At 41.7% G+C, this 21,878-nt stretch overlaps 1 protein-coding gene across 1 annotated transcript; it reads left to right on the top strand.

Moving 5' to 3' along the window:
- The first annotated feature begins 1,536 nt into the window (after window positions 1-1,536).
- OPN3 (opsin 3) lies at window positions 1,537-20,463 on the top strand. Its single transcript, XM_065632238.1, has 4 exons — window positions 1,537-1,968; window positions 13,027-13,346; window positions 14,434-14,685; window positions 19,186-20,463. Exons 1-4 carry the CDS (start codon window positions 1,623-1,625, stop codon window positions 19,447-19,449), a joined length of 1,182 nt encoding a protein of 393 aa, XP_065488310.1. The 5' UTR covers window positions 1,537-1,622; the 3' UTR covers window positions 19,450-20,463.
- Window positions 20,464-21,878: the final 1,415 nt, after the last annotated feature.

Raw genomic sequence — 21,878 nt, 5'->3', positions numbered from 1 at the left:
ACCCATGCTAAAGTACTTGTGGTCTCTTACTGGAAATTTTGGAAGGTCATGTGGTCTATTAATCCAGCTTTTATGGGAAAAAATATACTCGATTTGAGAAAGACCCGCTCCTGCTGCCTTTGTAATGAGAAAAAAAACAGAAGACCAGTGATGAAGAAACAGACCGAACTAGCTTTTTAAAGTAGGCTTCAGTTATCAATTAAATCATATTTGAGGGATTTGAAAACATGGATTTTAAATAAAGTTAACATTTATATGAATAGTTATCTTAAGCAGTGTTTTACTTTTCTGACCCATGACTTTCTCTGTTCCTAACCCTTGTGTCACAGCAGTAGTTTGTCAGATAATATTGCAATGACAAGCCCATAATCTGTATTTTGAAAGACATCAAACCTGCCTCAACTATCCACGTTTTCATCCTCAGTCCACAAGGAATCACACCCTCAGTCTAGCCCTTTTAATACCACTATGTATAGAAGAGTGGGGAAAAAACCCAAAACAACAGGTATTGTTTGCCAAGACACCTTTCCATGAAAATTTTGTTGCTTCCACAGCTTTTTTTTCATCTGAATTAAGAACAGATTTAAACTGAAAGCTTTATTTGGACCCTCGTGAAGGGTGTCACAAACCACTGCAAATGTGGGTCAGCTAGTAAAGCAAACAAACCAGAGGTCCTCCTGAGGAAGACTGATATTTGGTCAGGCCCAAAGCCATGCTGAGCAAAATCACTGTGATACATTCAGGGAAAGGCTGAGTTTGGAGACAGTACAGCTACCCTAGCACAGCTGGGGGTCACTACAACACCCTGACTAAAACCAGCTAGAGCTGTACACAGGCAGCTTGGGCATTCCTGTACCGTTTTCACATAACACACACTGGAGACAAAGGTATAGAAATAGGCAACTTCATAGTGTGAACTTTGGTATCTTCTTTGCTCCGTGGCTGACAAACAGGTGTTCACCTGCATCACAAGTCTGCCGGGGCCGTGATGCTGCCAGGCGCTTTGTGGTGGTGCAACTACCAGAGTCACCTCGGAGCACTGTGAGGAAGCACCTCAGAAGAAACTGTCGCCACAATAGGAGTTTTCACTGGCAGGAGACCTGGAGAAGAAGTCTAAATGATCGGTTCAGCAGTTTCTACCTCTTCCCCAAGCAGGGCGCTGAGGCGGCCTGCCCGAACGCGGCTCCCCAGAGGGGAAGCGCTGCTGCAGGCGGCCGTACCCGCGGAGGATTTTAATGAAGAGGAGGTGATAGCCGCATCCCAATCACGATCAGGCTCTTCACCGCAGCAAGCGAGAGGGCGAGGTGAGGGATGGGTTGCGAAGGAGCCATGCGGCACCAGCACAGCACAGGCGGCGTGTGGCGATACGAGCGCGCCCGCGGGGCTTACGCCGCCGGGAGCAACGCCCCGACCGCCCGGCAGGGCCAGGAGCAGGGCCAGCGCCCACCCCAGGGTAGTCAAGGGCGAAGCCACTCGAGGGCGTGCCCTCCGTGGGCGGAAGGGCGGAGGGGGCTCCTCCTCCTGCCCTCATTAGCGGACCGCGACGGGGCTGGGAGCGGCCGGGGAGGCTTAGTCCTGCTCCGGCCGGGCCGCGGCGGGCAATGAGCGGCGAGCTGTGAGCCATGCACTCGGGGAACAGCACGGGCACGACAAGCCGCCCGGAGCCCACGGAGCCGGAGGTGCCGGGCGAGCGTCCGCTCTTCAGCGCCGGCACCTACGAGCTGCTGGCGCTGCTCGTCGCCACCATCGGCATGCTGGGCTTGTGCAACAACTTGCTGGTGCTGGTGCTGTACTACAAGTTCAAGCGGCTCCGCACGCCCACCAACCTCTTCCTCGTCAACATCAGCCTCAGCGACCTGCTGGTGTCCGTCTTCGGCGTGAGCCTTACCTTCATGTCCTGCCTGAGGAGCCGCTGGGTGTGGGACGCCGCCGGCTGCGTCTGGGACGGCTTCAGCAACAGCCTCTTCGGTGAGTGAAGGGGCCGCGGTCGCCTCACGTCCCCTCCCTGTCCCGCTGGGTTCCTCCTCTCGGCTGCCCTCGCTTTCCTCGCCTACTCTCCCCGGGGTGCCGCGCCCTGTCCCCCTTCCCCACTGGCCTCCAACCGCCACGTACCCACGCCCCAACCGTCGCCTCCCCCCACTCCTCCCTCAAACGGCCGCCGTGTCCCTCACAGCTTCGTCCCAGGAGTTTCTCCCCTTGATCAGCACTTCGTCTCACTTCAGTTAGCGTCTCCCTCCCTCCCCGGCGGGGCGGCCGCGGGGCGGTGCGGCGGGCGAGGAGCCGCCGCCGTGGCGCTACGCGGGGGCTGGGGGTCCCTCGGACGGCGGCGCCGGGTGGCAGAGGTGTTGGTGAGAAGGTCGACGGTGCTGAGTGACATGAGTCGGAGCGAACAGTAAATTCATCGAGCATCCGTTTGGCGGCCTCTCGCCCTTGCCGGTGTGACGGGGGAGTGTGGGGGGGGAAGAAAGCAGCGACGTTAACAGGGGTTTCCGAGTTGCCCGAGTGTTGCGCAGACGCCCTGAGCGTACAAGATTGTATTTTATGGGAGGAAAGGCTGCGATCTGTGCATAAGGGGCACGTAGGATTCTGGCTGTAGGTCAGCAGTGTCCCGCCGCGCTGGAACCGGTGGAATCCCCGGGGCAGAGCGCCCGTGCCCGGGCCTGCAGCCTCCCCGCTGTCCGGGCCCGGCCGTCTGTCCTGCTACGCAGCGTCTGGCAGCGCCGTGCGTGTCTTTACCCGTGCCTGAAATTCAAGTACTGTCTTTCAGTTACAAGTGTCAAGTTGGTATTCGGGAAACTACTGATTTACGTGAAATTGAATTTTTAGCACTGCAGGAGTACCGCTGCTATTTCCACTTCTGATTACTGTTCTCCACTTACCGTTACCGTTTTCTTTCTTGAAAGTCACGTTTAACCTTTACGGAAGTCTGCAAAAGAACAGGATGCAGTCCAGCTATGTATGTGCAGTCTGTTAAAAGGAATATGGCTTTGCTTTTACTGACAGAGGATGATGTAAAAGAACAGGATTGTGTTTCTAATGGTGAAACTAAGTGTTTGGCTAATCAGTAACCAAATTTAAAGCTCATGTCAGATTCTCTTTTCTGGAAGTGGCATATAAATTAGAGGTGGATGGATCACTGCGCGCACACACACAATGTGTGTGCACTAAAAAATTGATTTAATAAGGCAAATTAGAGTCTTTTGTAAGCTTTGCAGCTTTCCTGCCTAAATCTTTGTTTCACGTGGTGCTACAGTATGCCTTTGGGCTGCTGGGACAAAGGTGCTTGGTTCCTCATGATTGATTTGACTGCTGCTGTGTAGTACAGCAAAAATCTTGTGTCTTGGAAGCTGTGGTGGATGCAGAGTGTAGTTAGACATTTGTGCAAGGTTTGATATTGGATGACTTCTGCAGTGCACAGTTCTTGGACACTTGTTTCCAAGTGTTACCAGGGAAAGCACTAAAGAACTCACCTAGAATAAGGCTATCTATATCACTCAGCCAGTTCAAATACTTGAGCAACTTAAGTGTCTGTCAACCAGGTTCTGCTAGGCAGCTGAACATTAAGCTTACACAGGAGAAGTGTAGTTCTGTTCCTATCTTTATCTCTTATATATTATACTTAGTATTTTTGAAGAAGGCCTGTAGGGTCAAAAAATAATATGTGAAGTAGGGGTAATACTAAAACAAGATTATAATAATCTCTGACCATCTTCCAAAGATGGAACAAATAGAAACAATAAAAGAGAAACTGGCAAGCAAAATGCGTGATCACATGTGATTTCCACCCCCCTCCCTGCTTTTTGAGGTATGCTACACAATTTGTCACTATAAATGTCATCAGTGTTGATGCTGTCCTGAATCCTTTTATTTAATAAAGGTATTCCTAAGGAAATGTAGGCAAATTCACAGGCCTTATCTACAGACTGGTTCAGCTAGCATCACTGGTTTGCAAAACTATGTCTTCCTGTGCTTGGTTATATTATTTTCCTCTTCCATAGTGTGTCTTAATGGGAAGAATTTATTTTAATGATGTATTAGAAAAGTGTGTATGTAGTCTATCATACAGAAGTAGAGAGTAAATGCACAATTTGCTGTTTGGGAATATATGATGCCTGAATTTACTTTGTTCACCTGCTACACAACGTAATAGAAAGTATTTAAGTTGGCTATTATGATTTGGCACTAACCGCAAAAAACTGTCTAATCTTAAGCTTTCGTTTTGTACATATATTGTTTTATGTTCTCAGCTGGAAATTGAGAGATTGGTCTTTTCTGTTTGTGAAGATAAGTGGTTCTTCACCTGAGTCAGATAGCAGGGGCATGTTAATACCGGGGAAAAAGATGATGCCCTGCAGCTAGCATGGTGCTTTGTTTGTCATCCCGACTACTGCCACTACAGCTTCTAGTTTCATTTTGTAATGTGTCTATGAAGAGAGCAGTTATTTGAAGGTGTTCGTGGTGGGTTTTTTGTTCTTGGTTGGTTGTTTGTGTTTTAATTTTCTGGTAGTTGTGGAGATACCCATGGAAGATTTCAGAGTATCCAGCTGTTATATTTATAAATACACTTCTCTTGTATATAAACCCCAAGTCAATTACTGTCTTGGAGTGTGGTGGTGGGGAAGGTAATGTAATGAAATCTTATATGCGTATTTTCTAGCAGGGATTCTTAAAGCTTAACACTTCCTTCCTCCCTCCCCAAACTTTTGGGAATAAAAAGTACATTCATTGATCAGAAGGCATACAAAATTGGAAGCTTTTAAAAGAGAGATCCTCATTAACTAAGCAGAGTAGTTACAGCTTTGCAGTTTTCAGTTGCTCAGTAAACCAGAGTGACCTAATAAAGAGATTTCTAGAATCAAGTGGGGATAGTTATGATACCACGGGTATGGAGGCTATTAAATCATAATTGGTACTGTGAGGTTACATTATTGCTGTGAGTATTTGCTGAGCTTGAACCCAGTCCAGCTCATTTTACATTAGATGACCGAACCCTGTTTGTTTACAGCTAAGCTGAGTATGAACTTGGACATTGCTATGTGATCTTTGTATACCAGACATTCAGGTCTAAAGGCTCTTCAATTTTAAGTTCAAATAAGAGAATCCTTATGTAATGTTTTTCTTGGAAGAACAGCCTCTAGGTCCCAATACTCAGTATAAGCTGTCTTTCACATTTGTTGTCATATAAATGAGAGGTTCCCCTGACAGTAAACAAGTTTGGGACACATGGTTAAAGCTGCTTATTTGTAATATGATTTTCACTTTAAACTCAGAATTATTTCTTGACAAATTTTGAAAATCAGACTTTCAAATTACTGTAGTTAATAATCAAGAATCACTTTGAAAATCATGATCATGTAGCTTTATTTTAAATTATCATGTGTTGTTATGAGGGTTTTGCTCATACTGTTCTGAAAGCCCCAAGATCAAGGTATTCCTGTTCTTAAGAATGTCAATATGATTAAATACATAGGTGGAATGTGTGCCTCAAACTGGTAGCATCTGCATTTCCAGAAATCTTTGTAATGATAACTACCCCCACCAACAACAACATGAAGAGCCTTCGCTACACTTCTAGGAATTTGGTTTGCAGAATCTGACAATTTCCAGTGTAAAAGTGATTCTCATTTCATCAGCCAGTCTAGCAGTTTGGAGGCATGCGAGATCCAGAACTTAAACACTTCAAGCAGAGTTCCACACTCCGAAAGCTTTCAGTTGACAAGAAGGCAACAGAACTACAGATTGTCAGTCTAAGGATAAATGACTACTTTTTGCGTTCCTCGCAATGTCTCTTTTTGCATTACTACAACTTTATAATTAGGCAAGCCCATGTAGTAACACTTCTTGTGTTGCGTTGTACAGCTCAGAGCTTGCTCTTCATGCCACTGCTGGCTGTTTTCTCTGGGGTTTGAAAGCTTTTCATTGAGTGTTTGGAATGTGCAGAGATCTGCTTGCTAGGGTGCAAAACTGATCATTTTCACAGCTGAATATCTGTCCTTATTGAACAAGTAACAATCCCAATTTTCTTCTATTCATTAGATTCTGAAGCTGGGATACAGTTTAGGTACATATATTCACAACAGAGGCCATGAAGAGACCTTCTCTCTGCTATTGCAAAGCCATTCTCAGCACTCCATATATTAGTGTGGGGAAAACAACATAGATCTGATGACTGACAAGTCTTAGTCTAAGCTCTGACGTGGTTGTCTGTTTTAGATGGTAATCCCCATTTTAATTTAGTTACACTGACTTCCAGTATTTATTTTTTAACAGGTAGTGTATCCTGATGGAATATTATAGCTGTTTCAATTAAGTGATGTATTTAAACCATGAGGGTCATCTTTCCATGGAGGTGAGCAGTCAACCTGGTTCTGCTGAGCCTGCTACCGTCTCTCTACGTAAAAGCTTGTAACTCCCTGTTGGTAGTCAACCAAGCTGCAAGTAGTAGGGATCTGTGTAATCCCTTTATCTGATTTAGTTATACAACTCGTACCTGGGAGGGTTACTGTCTGTCACTGAGAGCATAGGTTTTTGGCTATAGTTGCTAAAGGAGGCACCTGGCAGCTAAACATGCCCAAATATCTTCATTAACAGACCCTCTTACCTGAAGCAAGAACTTGTTTAATTGTGGGATATGGGCTCATGGCATAACAATCTTCATATGCATCTGCTGGCTTTTCATAAGCAGACAAACCATTTTTTTAAATGACAGTGACTGCTGCAAAACTTGATGTGCACAAGAGTAGTTTGCATCCTGCCCATCCCCAGGCAGTGAGTGTCTGCTTTAATACCTTGTGTATGTGAGAATTAGGCCCTGAGGGTTCAGAAGTAAGCTCATTTGATCATGTGGAATGTACATACATACCTCTCAAGCGTAATTCACTTCAGCTGCAAGTAATGGCAACTAAACCATCTGCCAGTAGTGTTTTTCTAACACTTTCTGATGGATTTAACTGAGCAAGGGAAGAAAGGAGTGGAAAAACTGACAACAGGAATGGCCTTGAGGAAAAGGAACCAAAATTGTTTATCTGAGGCTCTCTTGACAGAAGATTGCGTAGTAGGAGTGTACTCTGGGGTAGGCTTTATATTATTAAATCTTTACTGTTTGTGATTGAAAGACTAGTGTTGTTGAAGTGTGATTGGAGACTTCTGTCTCTCCTAACTGTAAGCTGAAAGGGTTAAAAAAAAATACTGCCAGCTTTTAATGTCAAATTAATTGAAAGTATTATGACCCTTCTGGGCAAGTCACCATTGGAATGCAGCAGCTAGGTTTTGATGAGCTACCAAGTAAATGTTGAGGTCCAGCTGCATACTCCCTTCCAGTAACGTGAACTGGAGGATGGGAAAATTTGTAAGCCATTTTACAGACTGTACATTCCTGTGAAAAGCTGCAGAATGTACAGCTGAGGGAGAAACTCTTCAAGAAAGAAAGGGGTACAATTATGAAAGGTTGTGTGTTTTAGTTTCTTTTTTTATTTCTTCTAAGGCAAGGTGATTTTTCTTCTTCCTCCAACACTGAAGGGTTAATTTGCCAGAGACTGCCTTATGGACCTGGCTTAAGCTACAGCCTGTTTCAAGACAAAAACATTTATCTATATATGTAATTGTTAACTACTTCATCTAAGGCTCTTCTCTGCACACTGGAAGAATCATGCCCTTTGCTACCCTCTTGCATTACCAGTGTATCTTGTACTGATTTAATCTCACTAAAAGCATTTTCTATGGTTACTTGGCAGACAGTTTTAGGATCTTATGTTACAGACAGTTGGAAACTCATTCAGCATGCTTTTGGCTTTAACATTTTTTTTTTTAAAGTGAATGAATTGCTTGCAGGATTGAACATGGAAAAGGTGATTAATTCCACTGCAGTTTTATAAGACAGGTGTATATAAAATATACTTGAAGTCTATTATGTCTTGGAGAAGTTTTTTTCATCTACCTATATTTGAATGTGGATGCTAAAATTTGTTGAAAAATTAGAAGTGAAACATATTCTCACCTAAAACATATCAACTAATTGCTGAATTCAAATAGATTAGTTATATATTAATGCATGCAGTAGCACCTTGTCTTGCCGTGGACAAGAAGTTGCTTACACTCAATTGCTGCTGTTTAGCTCTTTGAATGTGAAGGAACTGAGGAGGGATTGCAGAAGAGTGGCTTTCCCCTATCATCAGATATGCAAAATAGTACTTTAGCACTTGGCTATAGGTCAAAGATTAATTCATATGGAAAATAATATGCCCTTTGACAGAAGTCTTGATCTGTCTGAGAGTTGAAGCTCATTTGCTACGCTATGCTGTAGTTGTTCTGTAGAGATGCTCAGTCTTGAGGAATAGGTATCTGATACCCTCTCTGTCCAAATTACATGACATGTTTGGGGGAGGGGAGGCAGTATGGCAAACAATGCAAGTAAGTTCTATAGCATGGAGAGAGCTGAAGCAATTGTGGTTGTTAGAACTAGTTGAAACTAACACTTCTGAGGGACACTGTTATTTTGTTCTGATCAGGGATTATAAAGTTCAAGTACACACATCCAGCAGTACTCACTAGAATGTTGAATATATTGTGACTGCTGCTTGAAACCATCCCTTGACATCAGAGCTAATCTCCAACTCAGTTTCACCTATCAAAAATGGATAATTTCTGCGTTCCCCACTTCTCATTTAATTACCATTTCCTCATCTGAGAAGTTTTCTGCCTTTGGAATCAGTGCATTTGTTTTGTTATGTGTAGAAATTTGCTTGGAACTTTACAGTGCTATTAGCACATGGGGGAAATAAAAACTGCAGACTGTCAAAATGCATGTTGCACACTGACTGTGGCACATTGAGTTTGAACAGACTTTATAAAAGATTTTTGCTACTGTGAGTGTTGTTAGTTTGTGTCATTAAGTGTGGAGGTGGCAGGCATATTCCAGCTCTCACTTCTCAGAGTTGTGTGACACTCTTGGGCATTTTCTGCTTTTATGGCTTTGCAGCTTCATGACGGAATTTGTTGCCACAAAGTGTGCACATGGAACAGCTGAAATTCCCAGTAGTTGGGAAACTCAAATAACATCAAAGGTTTCCAGTTGTTGCTGCAGATCACTCACAAAGTCCTTACTTTAATGGTTTATCCATGAGGCTGTTCTAGTTACACGAGTTAAGCTGTGCTGCTTCTTTCTCAAAGTTTTTGTTAAATATCAAATGTGCTTTGGATGCATATTGGTGCAGAATGGAAAAGATAGATAATAGGGGGAAGATACTTTTTTTTTTTCTGTTCTAGTCTTGACCTTGCCTGTATTGAAGTCCTATTAAAAAATGAGGACCTCCCCCAGCCCAAAACTGGACCTCATGATTCACTGACTTTTAGTGGAACACGAACTCCTAAGTAATTTTGACAGTTTTGAAGGATTTATTTTTTTATACTTTAGAGTTAGAAATAGAAGAAATAGGTGAAACTCTCAGAAGCTGGAAAACTGTTGCCAAGAGTCAGAGTCATTATTTGTATCAAAAGCAAGGGCTCCTGAGTTTGTGCTATACCTGAGAGTTGTGCAGGTGCTTGTTTTTTGAGGGCTTAAACAACTTGTGGTAATAGCATTTGAAACCTTGAAATCACAGGCTTAATCTTCAAATTACATGGAGTTTACACAGTAAAATAAAAATTTTTATCTTGTACAGATTTTTACAAGCTTAATTTTTTCAAAAGGCATTAAATCATGCAGTGCACTAATATAGATATTAATGTCAAGTATGTGGAAACAATTCTAAAAAATACCAACTACTGGATTCTTATGGAGTAATGGGTGCTTATCTTAAGTCATAAGAGTTACTCTATAGAATTTCTATATTAAAAAGATGAAGAGTCAAATTTAGAACTCTCAAAGTTATTTGCATTCTATGGGAGTATAGTGGTATTTCATACTTTTTTCAACATTAAAGGAGGGGAGAACAAAAACAGTGCAATCTTAGAGATTCTTGTGAGTTAAATTGCTTCTGAAATGCTGATGATACTACCCAGAAGTTGTTCCCCTGGCTATTTCTGTTCCATTCAGCAATGTCTGAATGCTGAGAGATGCTGTCTGTAGTTCAGTTCAGCTTGTTCAATAAAAGTAGTTTATTGGTAATTCCTCATCTGAGAGTTTAAAAGTGCTTATCAGCCTGTTTAAAACCATATTTACTTAGATGTGATGCACACTCGCAAGGTAGCTTCAACCCGTTGAACACACTGAAATCTTGTTTTCTTATAAATTCCTCTGTCATGTAGCCTGCTGTGGAAGTAACAAGAATAACAAAACTCAAATGACTCTTAAACAGCATTATCTACAGCACCCTTCACCAGAATTAATGTGGGGTTTTTTTTCCCTAGTTATGCAATTTATTTCTAACAGACATTTTAAAACTCATATCTCTAGGGCAGATGTCAGTATTCCTGTTCTTACAGGTATTTCTGCATGTCATCTACCACAAATACACACGCAGCCGTGGCTCTACAGCACGAGGGGCTTCTTTGGACAAAATTCCCGACGTTTTGTCTTATCCTGCAAGAACATTTTGTTTCATATTTCTGTTTTTATGGTTAACTACTTCAACCTCTGCTCTTACAGCTATGACCTTGCTACAGTAGAGATACTGCATCAGAGAGGAATTTGCTGTGACTTGCTGTGACCTGCATTTCTTGCCTCATGCCTACGTGCTACCAGACACTTCCTGAATACCAACAAAACAGGGATTTGCATTTCAGTGCATGCTGTCCAATGGGCTAAGCAAGCTCTCTTTTATGGTTCGGGTAGAAAACTCCAATATCCATTTAAAGAGCACTGGTTTCATACTGGAAGGGCTTTGAGCTAAAACTGTGCAGTGTAAGTATGAAGTTTTAGAGATAGTTTTAGAGATACTGAGCTTCCAGTGACTTCCTTGAAAGCTCCTGAGGAGCTGTTCTTTCTATCCACTGATCACAGACAAAGCCTCCATGAACTATGTAAGCAAACTGAACGTGAGTTTCCTCCATTAACAATGTCTGTGGATGATTTTAAAAACCCATCAGGTAAAATTTTGTAATTCCTAGTCTTTGGGCATAGAGAAATGGAAGGTGAATTTCTTACCTTTACCTTGTGTTCAGGAAGTAGACTGCATTGATTATATAAAGCATTTACCTGAGTTTGTATAAGTGTAGAATAGTACCTATATAATTCTGTAATTATTTTCTGATTCCTGTTAAGATCTTGCTTGATCCACAGTCTTCCATCTGTTTTCAGCATGTTAGGGCCTGAAAAAGGGCATTAAGGGCTTCCTATCAACTTCAACCAAACCAACCTTAAGTGTTGTGGAAGCCCTCTGGCCCACATCTGCTAGTTCAAGATCTCTTTCAAGCCATAGAAACAAAATTCCTACAGCAACTACTTATACAAGAAGAAAACCCACAAAATTGTACAAAACTTAATTGTGAAAATAGACTGCTTTGTCTTCTGCATGTCCAGCAATAGCTACTTCTTTGTGATGAAAGGTTAAAGATAACATTGGCAAAAAAATGCACATTTTTAAAAAAACCCAGCTCATTGTTTCTTTTCAAAGAGAGCCATGACAAGAATGTGACATGTTTTCCTTTGGAGTGGGAAGTCCTTCCAGTTAATCAGGAAAGCTTTCTAAACTCATCACCTGTATCCTGCAAGTACTGGAGGACTCATTTTTAAAGTAACTTTCTTACAGAGGTCTTAAAGCATATCATTCTGTGAGATACTCTGTTAGTAATATGCTGGTTTTGCTGATCAATGCCTTGACACAGAGGCAATGTATTTTAGATTTTGTTAGTTGCTTTCCTAAAATCCATGTTGCTGATGATTGAGGATGCTATTGTGAAATCTGCATGTTTAACCTTCTCACAGCTGTATAAAAGCATGTTACGCCAAATATGAATGTACTTGAAGAAATTAAATCTGTGTATGCATGACAAAATACCTGTGCTGCTGCTTACATAAAATGTACACAAATTTAGACACAGTTGTATAACCTTACAGAGTGCTGTGAAATACACACTTTTGTATTTAAGAGGCTCTGTATATAAGCATGATAACTGAATTGTAAGAGATTTCAGGTGACTGACATGTGCGTGATGAGCAGACTAGTTCTTGATTGCTTAATTTCACAGAGCATTAAACATAAATCCTTATATTCTAATCAAGACAGAATTTCATTGACTTCATTAAATTATAAAAGTGTCCAGATAGGGTAAGGCTGGGAACTCAAAATAATCTGTGACTTCTATCATGACACATTAGTGTGTAGTGGGGTTGAGGTGGACAGAAGGGGAAGAGAGTACACAAGTAATCGAAATGAAGACTGTATTTTTGTGATAGCAGCAAGATAGGAAAGGTCACTCAGTATAACCCAATGTCTTCTAGATGGGAGTCCTTCAGCAACATAGCACTTTGCTTTCCTGGTTGTTCTTTGGAATGCAAAAACTTACAGGAAATCTTGAAAGAAGTTGAAATTCTCCTAGTCAATTTGTTCACATTAAAGGTGCATTTCTATGCTTTCAGTTTTTAAAGACTTTCTTTGACTTCAGTCTCAACTCTGAATTCCCTATGTTTCTAACACATTTTGTTATTGCTGATTGTATCACTTCTATATAGCAGCTTTTTATTTTAAAAAAGCCCCTAACCAGCACCCCGTCACCCCCTGCCAAACTTCAAAACAACCACAAAGCCTACCTTGTAGCACACTCTCTCACTTAATGAAGTAATGTTTAGGATTTTTTTTTTTTTTTTTTTTTTGGTCCTCCTTTTTCCTCTCTTGTCCTGCTTTTTGGCCACTGTACATCATGGGTCAGATTCTAGCACCTTACTCTGAGTAGTCTGAAGGTAGTGATACTGTTTGAGTTAGTAGTTAGTGAGTAGTGGGGTGTCACCCAAAAAACATAATGGTGTTTGCTTCATAACATGAGCTAATTTTAAGTTAACCTGCTAGCGAAGGAAACATTTAATGAGAGGGCTTGAGTCCAATTTGCAGTGTTTGTGATTTAATTGACTTTCTTTTACTTTTCTTACAGGAATTGTTTCAATTATGACCCTCACTGTTCTTGCCTATGAACGCTACATTCGAGTAGTCCATGCAAAAGTGATTGACTTCTCTTGGTCTTGGCGGGCTATCACATACATCTGGCTCTATTCATTAGCCTGGACTGGAGCACCCCTTTTGGGCTGGAACAGATACACCCTGGAGATTCATGGATTAGGTTGTTCAGTGGACTGGAAATCAAAAGACCCCAATGATACATCCTTTGTGCTCCTTTTTTTCCTTAGCTGTTTAGTAGCACCTGTTGGGATCATGGCATATTGCTATGGCCATATTCTTTATGCAGTAAGAATGGTAAGTTGATTCAAATAAAAGGCTTCTCTTAATGTAATTTTTTCAGTGAAAATTGCTGATGCTATATATCAAGCTTGGATCAGAGCCTAAATTTGCACTCTAACCATTCAAAATTTTTAATAGGAAATGTTCATCCATGTCAGGGACCACTAGAAAGGATGTAAGGTGGGAGGAGAACCAACCTAGGGCTACCAAGATGTATTTGTTGTGCAGTTTTACTGGGAAGCAGGTTAGAGAACTTCTCATGCTTGCTAACCTGCATCACATCCTGCCTTGAAACAGGGGGAAAAGAAGGCTCTGTTTGTGTTTCTCCAGATTAAGCAATTCCCTCTGCAACTTTTGAGAAGATAACCCTGTAAAACTCTTCCAAGTGGAGTTTAAGCCCTGTTAAACTAGTCTTCTATGTTAAGGCAATGCATTTTAATTTGTATCTTCAGTGTCAGAAAGTGCTGATGTTTCATATCGTGTGGGTAATTGGTCTGGGCCCATTCAAATTTGTGGCCAACAGTATGGACAAAATTGATAGTTGTTATGGAGAACACTCGTGTATGTGCCATCTTTTCCTCATTTTATGACTGACTCAGGTTATACTGGGAAACTGCTGCCTAGTATTCTGCTTTAAATGGAGATTTTATCATTTCAGGGTAACAAACTAAGTGGCAGAGCAGTACAGGGAAGTCTATTAGTGAATTTTTTGTCTCTCTGAAGATTGACGAGATAAATCTACAGGATTGTCTAACTAGTCAGATGAAGGACTGCTTAATGTGAGCTGAACTTTGTCAGTGAATGAGGGCAAGCTGTTTTTTTAAAATACTTATTTTAAATGCAGCATGATTTGTTGCATTCCAGTAGATTTGCTATTCTGTTTCTCTTCGGATCATATTTTTACATTTAATATAAGCAGTAAAGGTCTGGGAAGCATGATGTAAACTTCCAGAAGAATTATGGTACACAAGGTAAGGTGTACAGTGTCTGTGCCTAAAACTAAATTGGCATATTAATTAGTTATAAATAAATTTAGAGCTGTTCAGTTTCAAGTAAAACATAGACCTATTTTAGTTTACCATTTTATCTCTTTCTTCTACAGCTTCGCTGTGTGGAAGATTTCCAGACTGTTCAAGTGATCAAACTTCTAAAATATGAAAAAAAGGTGGCTAAAATGTGTTTCTTAATGATCTCCATGTTCCTTATTTGTTGGATGCCCTATGCAGTTGTCTCCCTCCTGGTAACATATGGCTATAGCAACCTTATAACTCCAACAGTAGCTATCATCCCATCTTTCTTTGCCAAGTCAAGTACTGCTTATAATCCAGTCATCTATATCTTCATGAGTAGAAAGGTAGGTACACTAAAGATTTTCTTATTTCAATAATTAGTGGCCAATGCCGCAGTTGCGGAGGTTAGATCTGATTTATTTTAACCTGTAAAGTCTAGATGTTTCTTTTTAATTTGGACAGCTAGGATAAATGATAAAGATCGAGTAACCACCCTGCGTGTGGTTAAAGTACTACGCTATCAGAAATTGGATTTTAAGTGTCTGAATTCACACATGAGCACTCACATGAAAGGGAAAGGAAGGAGTGACAAAGTTTAAGTGTCTAGTTCTGATGATTTACACATGAAATGAATTATAACTAGAAAACCTCATCTGAATGAGGTTTGCCAGAGCAGAACTCCATCAGACACAATTCAGAATCTCTGGTGTTTCTTTTATAGGAAGAAAAAACTTTCCTCTGACTTTTCCATTATGGCAACACAGGGATTGAACACCTCAGCATAGTACTTCAAATAAGTATGCTCACAAAAAAGCATGAGTGACAGCCTGTTTAGGATTTTTAGACTGGACTTTTCTAAGCAAATATGTCAGTAAGATGTTTCAATAATGTTAAAATACCAGGCACTAAAACAATTGTCCATACTCTGGTTCTGCTTGGGCCTAGAAGAGTTTTAGGAACTCAGTTTCTGATACATTACTTCTCAGAAGCTCAACCATGAAAAACAAAAGAACATTGCAAGCAGAAATAGGTATCTCTTCAGTTGTCACCTGGAAGAAAAACTTTAAAAAAAAAACCACATCTTGAAATTTTGTTTAATCTCAAGTGGCAGCAAAAAGTTGTAATTTGTTATGAATTTAAACATTTCTAAGAGTACAATAATTAAAGTTTTTAATGTAGAAAAGTGAAACACTGTATTCATGTTTCCATTAAGTTTTTTAAATGAACATTTTGCCAAATTTGGGACATTGTCTTGGATCATTTCAGTCTTCATAAATTGGTGATTTTGCTGGAAAAATATGACACCAGTAAGATTTCTCAGACCTTTGTTTTATTCGAAGCCAGAATCTCATATGGATGATAGCAAAATGTTTTTTGGAGATAAATTTACATACTGTTAAGATTATATACTTATCTATGAGAGAAACAGATTTTTATTTTTGTCTGCTTTTGTAGTCGTCTTTAGGAAAAGTAGATGCTGATTTAATGGTGGTAACTAGCTTATTTCGGTAGTTTACAGAGCAAAGAGAGAATGGATGTATTTGCAGTTCTCAGTGGCATGTCAAATATGTGGAAACTAGAAAACTACATCTTCCTGTAAATCATCAGTACAGTGGAGATAACCACTGAATGCAGTTAAGCCATGTTGGTGGATTTATTTAGACATTAAAATAGCTTCACTATAACCCTGAACGTTAACTGAAAATGAAACAAGCATGTTGTCAACTGGTAAAACCAAGATTCCATAAAGATACCTGTAGTTTAATAGCATCACTTTGCAAAAGGTTAAGAAATATGAATGACTGCTGGAAGGATTTCCTTGGGTTTCCATTACCTCATTATAGAGAGAGAATTTTTTGTGACTTCTTACACTGGTTTGCAATTGCCAGGCAGCAGCTGTGGCCAGGAAGCCATCTGGAGGGCAAGACAACTGAGTCATTGGGTCCCATCAGCCAGATGGGTGGCCAGGCAAAGGCTGCAGTGCAGCTCAGGCCAGGGCCAAGGGCAAGGATGAGCTTTAAGTGCTGTTCCTCAGTGAAGGTGAGAGGCCCCCAACATGGCATCTTGCAGCTCTTCCTCCACAGCTCAAGGTTACACAGCTGCATGATGTTAGAGCTGGTCTGGGTATAGGGGGCTAATGACAATCATGTTCAGACTCTTTTTCAACAGTGATTTTTTTTGTTTTTAAATTAATACAGTGAGTGTATAAAAGCTTATAAGCTGGGTAGTTTAACCTGAAAAAGATTTTGTATGTTCTGATACCCAGAATCAAACTGGTACAAGGCACAACAATGCTAGTATAGTCAGCCAGGAGAAGAACAAATCAGCTGAACATGCATATTGGAGATGCATTGTAAAGTGCTTCTTGCTCACCTTTCCCTATTATCTTCTAAGTTCCTAGAATCATAGAATGTTCCGAGTTGGAAGGGACCTACAAGGATCGAGTCCAATTCCTGTCCCTGCATATGACAATTCCACAGTTCATACCATGTGTCTTGGTGTGTTGTCCAGTCGCTTCTTGAACACTGTCAGGCTTGGAGCTGTGACACCTCCCTGGGGAGCCTGTTCCAGTGAAGGACCTTTTCCTAATGTCCAACCTAAACCTCCCCTGGCACATCTTCCTGCCATTCCCTCAGTTTCTGTCGTTAGTCACTAAAGAGATCAGTGCCTGCCCTTCCTCCTCCCCTTGTGAGGAAGCTGTAGACTGTGATGAGGTCTCCTCTTAGTCTCCTCCAGGCTGAACAAACCAAGTGACTTTAGCTGCTCCTCATATGGGGGTCCTGGTGGACAGCAGGATGACCATGAGCCAGCACTGTGCCCTTGTGGCCAAGAAGGCCAATGGCATCCTGGGGTGTATTAGAAGCGGGGTGGTTAGTAGGTCAAGGGAGGTTCTCCTTCCCCTCCACTCTGCCCTGGTGAGACCGCATCTGGAATATTGTGTCCAGTTCTGGGCCTTGCAGTTCAAGAAGGACAGGGAACTGCTGGAGAGTCCAGCACAGGGCAACAAAGATGATTAAGGGAGTGGAGCGTCTCCCTTATGAGGAAAGGCTGAGGGAGCTGGGTCTCTTGAGCGTGGAGAAGAGGAGACTGAGGGGTGACCTCATTAATGTTTATAAATATATAAAGGGTGGGTGTCACGAGGATGAAGCCAGGCTCTTCTCGGTGACAACCAACAGTAAGACAAGGGGTAATGGGTTCAAGCTGGAACACAAGAGGTTCCACTTAAATATGAGAGGAAACTTCTTCTCAGTGAGGGTGACAGACACTGGAACAGGCTGCCCAGGGAGGTTGTGGAGTCTCCTTCTCTGGAGACATTCAAAACCCGCCTGGACACCTTCCTGTGTAACCTCACCTAGGTGTTCCTGCCCTGGCAGGGGGATTGGACTAGATGATCTTTTGAGGTCCCTTCCAATCCCTAACATTCTGTGATTCTGTGATATGGCTTCCCTTCCAAACCCTTCACCTACTTCGTAACCCTCTTCTGGATACTCTCCAGTAGTTTAATATCCTTTTTATCCTGTGGTGCCCGGCATGGCACATAGTGCTCCAGGTGATCCACACCAGAGCAGAGCGGGACAATCACCTCCCTTGCCCAGCAGGCAGTGCTGTGTTTGATGCACCCCAGGACATAGCAGTGCCCCGGCAGCCAAGAAGGCAAACCAAGTCCCCTTCCACCAGCTCCTATTGCCTGTCCCGCTTAAGAGCAGGATTAATTTCCTGTAACAAAACCTTGTTCCAAACTGGCTTGTCAGAGAGTTTCTTGTGTAATAGCTAGACAAGCAAAGTCAGTGACCATGCAGGATAATACAGAATAATCCTGAATGCAGATAAATGAAAGGCCGCTGAGGAACATGTCCTACTCTTTTCTCACAGAAAAGGTGGGTTGTTTCCCCCCTTCCCTGTTTGTTATGTTGTATGGTTTGTGGGTTTTTTTAAGTCATCTTCATACATTCCAGGCATGTCTTGTTATGGGCTATTAAAGGAAGAGGAAGCTGCCCACTTCTTGTAAAGCCAGAGATTTTTTTTCCCCCCAAAGGATCATATCTGAGCTTTAGATGTGTGCAAACACAGAACTACTGAATGAGTTCATCCTTTAACCCCCCTGTACCTGAATACTTTGCAAAGGCGGGACTGTAACTGGAGCATTTAAAACAGTGCTACTACTGGAATTGTCATTTAGTATACTGATGTGAGTTTTCAGTGAATACCTTGCATTATTTAATCACAAGGTAGAACAGAATTCCTTTGTCACAAGTGGTTTTTAATTAGCTGCAGGACTTCTGCTCCTTCTGTATTCATTGAAAACACTTTAGTTCTGTGTTATCAACCTTTGAAATTTTATATCTATGATGGTCAGTGTTTTTGTTGAAATTCCAGACCCTCAAGTTATTTAATAGGAAGAAAACATTGTATTATATCCCCTTCTTTCCCTCTTCATACTCCTGTGAAGTGTTTCTGAGAAATTTTTCCCCTGCTAGAAGAAATGTGTGGGTTTTTTTGAATACTCAGAATGACTACAATACCTCTCTAGCACACTTTGGAACCTTGTCCTCTTGTTCTTTGCAGATTGTCTATTGCAGATCTTGCTGCTGGTAAAATATTAAATTGTATTTCAGTGCTCTCTGCTGGTTAGGTGATCCTAATCAGCTCTTTGGTGTAGGGGGAAAAGGTACCCACTAAAAAGCCGCCACATTTGTTATGGCACTGAAACTAACTTGCAACAAAATGAGGCTATGCAGAAATCTCTTATTTTGAGTCGTTTACTATACTGCTCTCTTCACTGGATCATACATGATAATGAATGCTTAGGAAGTTGTAGCTTCATTCTATTTATTCTCTTGTAGTTTCGACGATGCCTTTTGCAACTCCTGTGCTTTCGCCTGATGAGATTCCAGAGGACCATGAAAAAGACACCAGCAACAGGGAATGACAAACCCATACGACCAATAGTTATGTCTCAAAAAGCAGGGGACAGGCCGAAGAAGAAAGTGACTTTCAGCTCTTCCTCTATCATTTTTATTATCACCAGTGATGACACTCAGCAAATAGATGACAACAGTAAACACAATGGGACAAAAGTAAATGTCATCCAAGTAAAGCCACTATAGGAATGAGCTAAAGAGATGGGAGAATGACAGCGACTTCAGCCAGCAGACTGTTTAGGTTGGAGACTGGCTTCAGTGGTGGTGTCTGTGGGCTGCCAAAGGAAGCTACATTCTTTAGCTGTGAAATACTGAAGGGATTTTGCATCTGAAGCACTGTGGGCAGCTCAGTTTTGGTCACAGTACTGAAATCTCTGCACCAAAATTGCTGATGGATGTCTTTACTCTGAATTTTTCTTAAAGCGTATGGTGGGATTGCCATTCGGGAAAATACGGTCAGGCTGGACGAGTGCACTGATGGAGATGTTACAAAGTTCAGCAAGGGCAAGCACAAAATCCTGCACTTGGAAAGAGGAGCGATGTGGCAGCATGGCAGTGCCAGCCCTGTCTGCCTGGGACATGGCTCTGCAGAAAAGGAGTTGGGTCCTGTTGCTCAGTGAAGCACAACATGACCCTGGCAGTGAGGAAGGCCACCAGCATCCCAGGCTGCACTGACAGGATCACAGCCAGTAGCCTGAAGTGATTGTGCCCTTGACTCAGCCCTTGTTAGACCACATCTAGATACTGCATCCAGTTTTGGGACCCCAGCACAAGGAAGGTGTCTGGGGTTGTGGTCAGTGGAGTCCCCCAAGATCGTCAGGGATTGGAGTACTTGGCCTGTGAGGAGAGGCTGGAGGAGCTGCACCTGACCAGTCTGGAGATGGGGTGGTCTTCAAGAAAATGGAGCTGGATTCTTCAGGGTGATGCATAGAGGAAGGATCAGAGACAATGAGCATGAGCTGAAAGAAGAAACATTTGGAAGGGATATAAGGAAAAGTGGGGTTATTGTGATGTGTGTGTTTGTGTTTTGTGTGGGTTTTTTGGGGTTGTTTTTGTGTGTTGTTTTTTTGTTTTGTTTTAAACCCTGAGGACAGCAAAGCAGTGGAACAGGACAGACTAGAGACTTCCTGAGGTTTCTACCAGCTTGAATTATCCTGTGATCCCTGAACTGCTAGCACTCTGAGCACATACAGTTATTAATACCAGGGAAGAACATCTGAAGCTATCTGCAGATTAGTTGGTCTGAATTGGTGCTTTGCAGGGTGGGGGGTGGGAGAAGTGATCTTGACAATGACTGGGGCTATGGTTAAACAAGAAGCCACCAGAAAGCTGTCCCTGTGTACTCAGAAAGCTGTTCTCTTGGTGCTAGCTGGTGGTACTTGAGCTACATTGTTAACAAAGTCAGGCAAATCAAAGCACCAATGAAAAAAGGTCAGTGAAAAAGGAGAATCAGATTTGTTGTTGTTACAACACATGCTTTATGCATCTTTATCTTGCATCTATTTATTCTGTACATGCACCAGGTGCATCAGCCTATATTAATCTTCAACCTGCTCTGGTACTTCAGTGAATGTAACAGGTAGAGAAGAGCAGTGTAACTTTTGCCAAAGTTGCAATGTGAGAAATGGTTCTCCTATTGGAAGCTAAGTAAACAGAACAGATAGAATTTTTTTGCTTCCCCCCTCCCTGTTTTGTAAGCATTACTGGTACAAAATGGCAACAGGATTCTGCCACAGGCAAGGCTGCCTGTCACCATTGGTTGAGTAAGTTAGGAAGCTAATTTTGAATTATGGTGGCTGATTCTCTACCACATTCGTTGCACCAGTGTAATTTCTCTGCCTCAGTCTGCTAAATGGGCAGTGTGGATCTGCAACATGCAGCTGTTCCATCTCTGTGGAAGCTGTAAGAGAAGCAATTAAGAAACTATTTGCTTCCTCTGGGGACAAGGCTTCTGAGATTTATAAAGGGGACATGCTGAATAACTGTTGGCACTAGTAGTCATTGGTCCTGCAGTCAAGAATAGAACTCAAGAATTAAATAGAAAAAAATGGGATCTAAATGTAGAAGCTTTCAGGTAGTTCCTGGGCATAGGGAGTGACCTTAACTGAGAACAAGTGACTGACTTTGTGCTTGTGTGTGCTTTTCAAGAGGCAAATTCCTTATATGTGTACCCCTCTAGAGCTTTAGCACTGGTGATCTGGCTGTGTCATGTTTAAAAGTGCGTCTGGAGTCCACTCTGGTTTCTAGATTAAATCATATAATCTGAGAGAAAACAGCTGATAAATAATTGGCTTTGTTTCTTTCATGTTTGTTATTTTTGTTTTGCTACAAATACATTGTCTTACCATGTCAAAGATCTGCACTTTCCAAACATGTTCATTGCAATGTCAAGAACTATGTTTTCAGCCAATGATCACTACATCTATGCACATTTATGTTTTCAAACGGAGGAAGATATACATTAGCATTCCATGTAGTAATCCCATCTTTTTAACAAAACGATTGGTATTTTAGTATTTTCTGTATATGGAGCCTTCAATGAGTGATTAAATGTACCTTATTTATATCAATGTGGTCTCAGGGCAGTATTTTTTTCCCTACTGAGAGCAAGATGG

This window comes from Caloenas nicobarica, chromosome 3, assembly GCF_036013445.1.
Source record: "Caloenas nicobarica isolate bCalNic1 chromosome 3, bCalNic1.hap1, whole genome shotgun sequence".
NCBI classification, from domain to species: domain Eukaryota; kingdom Metazoa; phylum Chordata; class Aves; order Columbiformes; family Columbidae; genus Caloenas; species Caloenas nicobarica.
This window is presented reverse-complemented; position numbering and strand designations above follow the sequence as displayed.

Excerpts from the sequence above, each read along its gene's own strand:
- OPN3 (XM_065632238.1), top strand. The coding sequence starts at position 1,623 with ATGCACTCGGGGAACAGCACGGGCACGACAAGCCGCCCGGAGCCCACG. Across the intron at positions 13,347-14,433 it reads TTCTTTATGCAGTAAGAATG|CTTCGCTGTGTGGAAGATTT; the intron begins GTAAGTTGATTC and ends TTTCTTCTACAG. Across the intron at positions 14,686-19,185 it reads ATATCTTCATGAGTAGAAAG|TTTCGACGATGCCTTTTGCA; the intron begins GTAGGTACACTA and ends ATTCTCTTGTAG.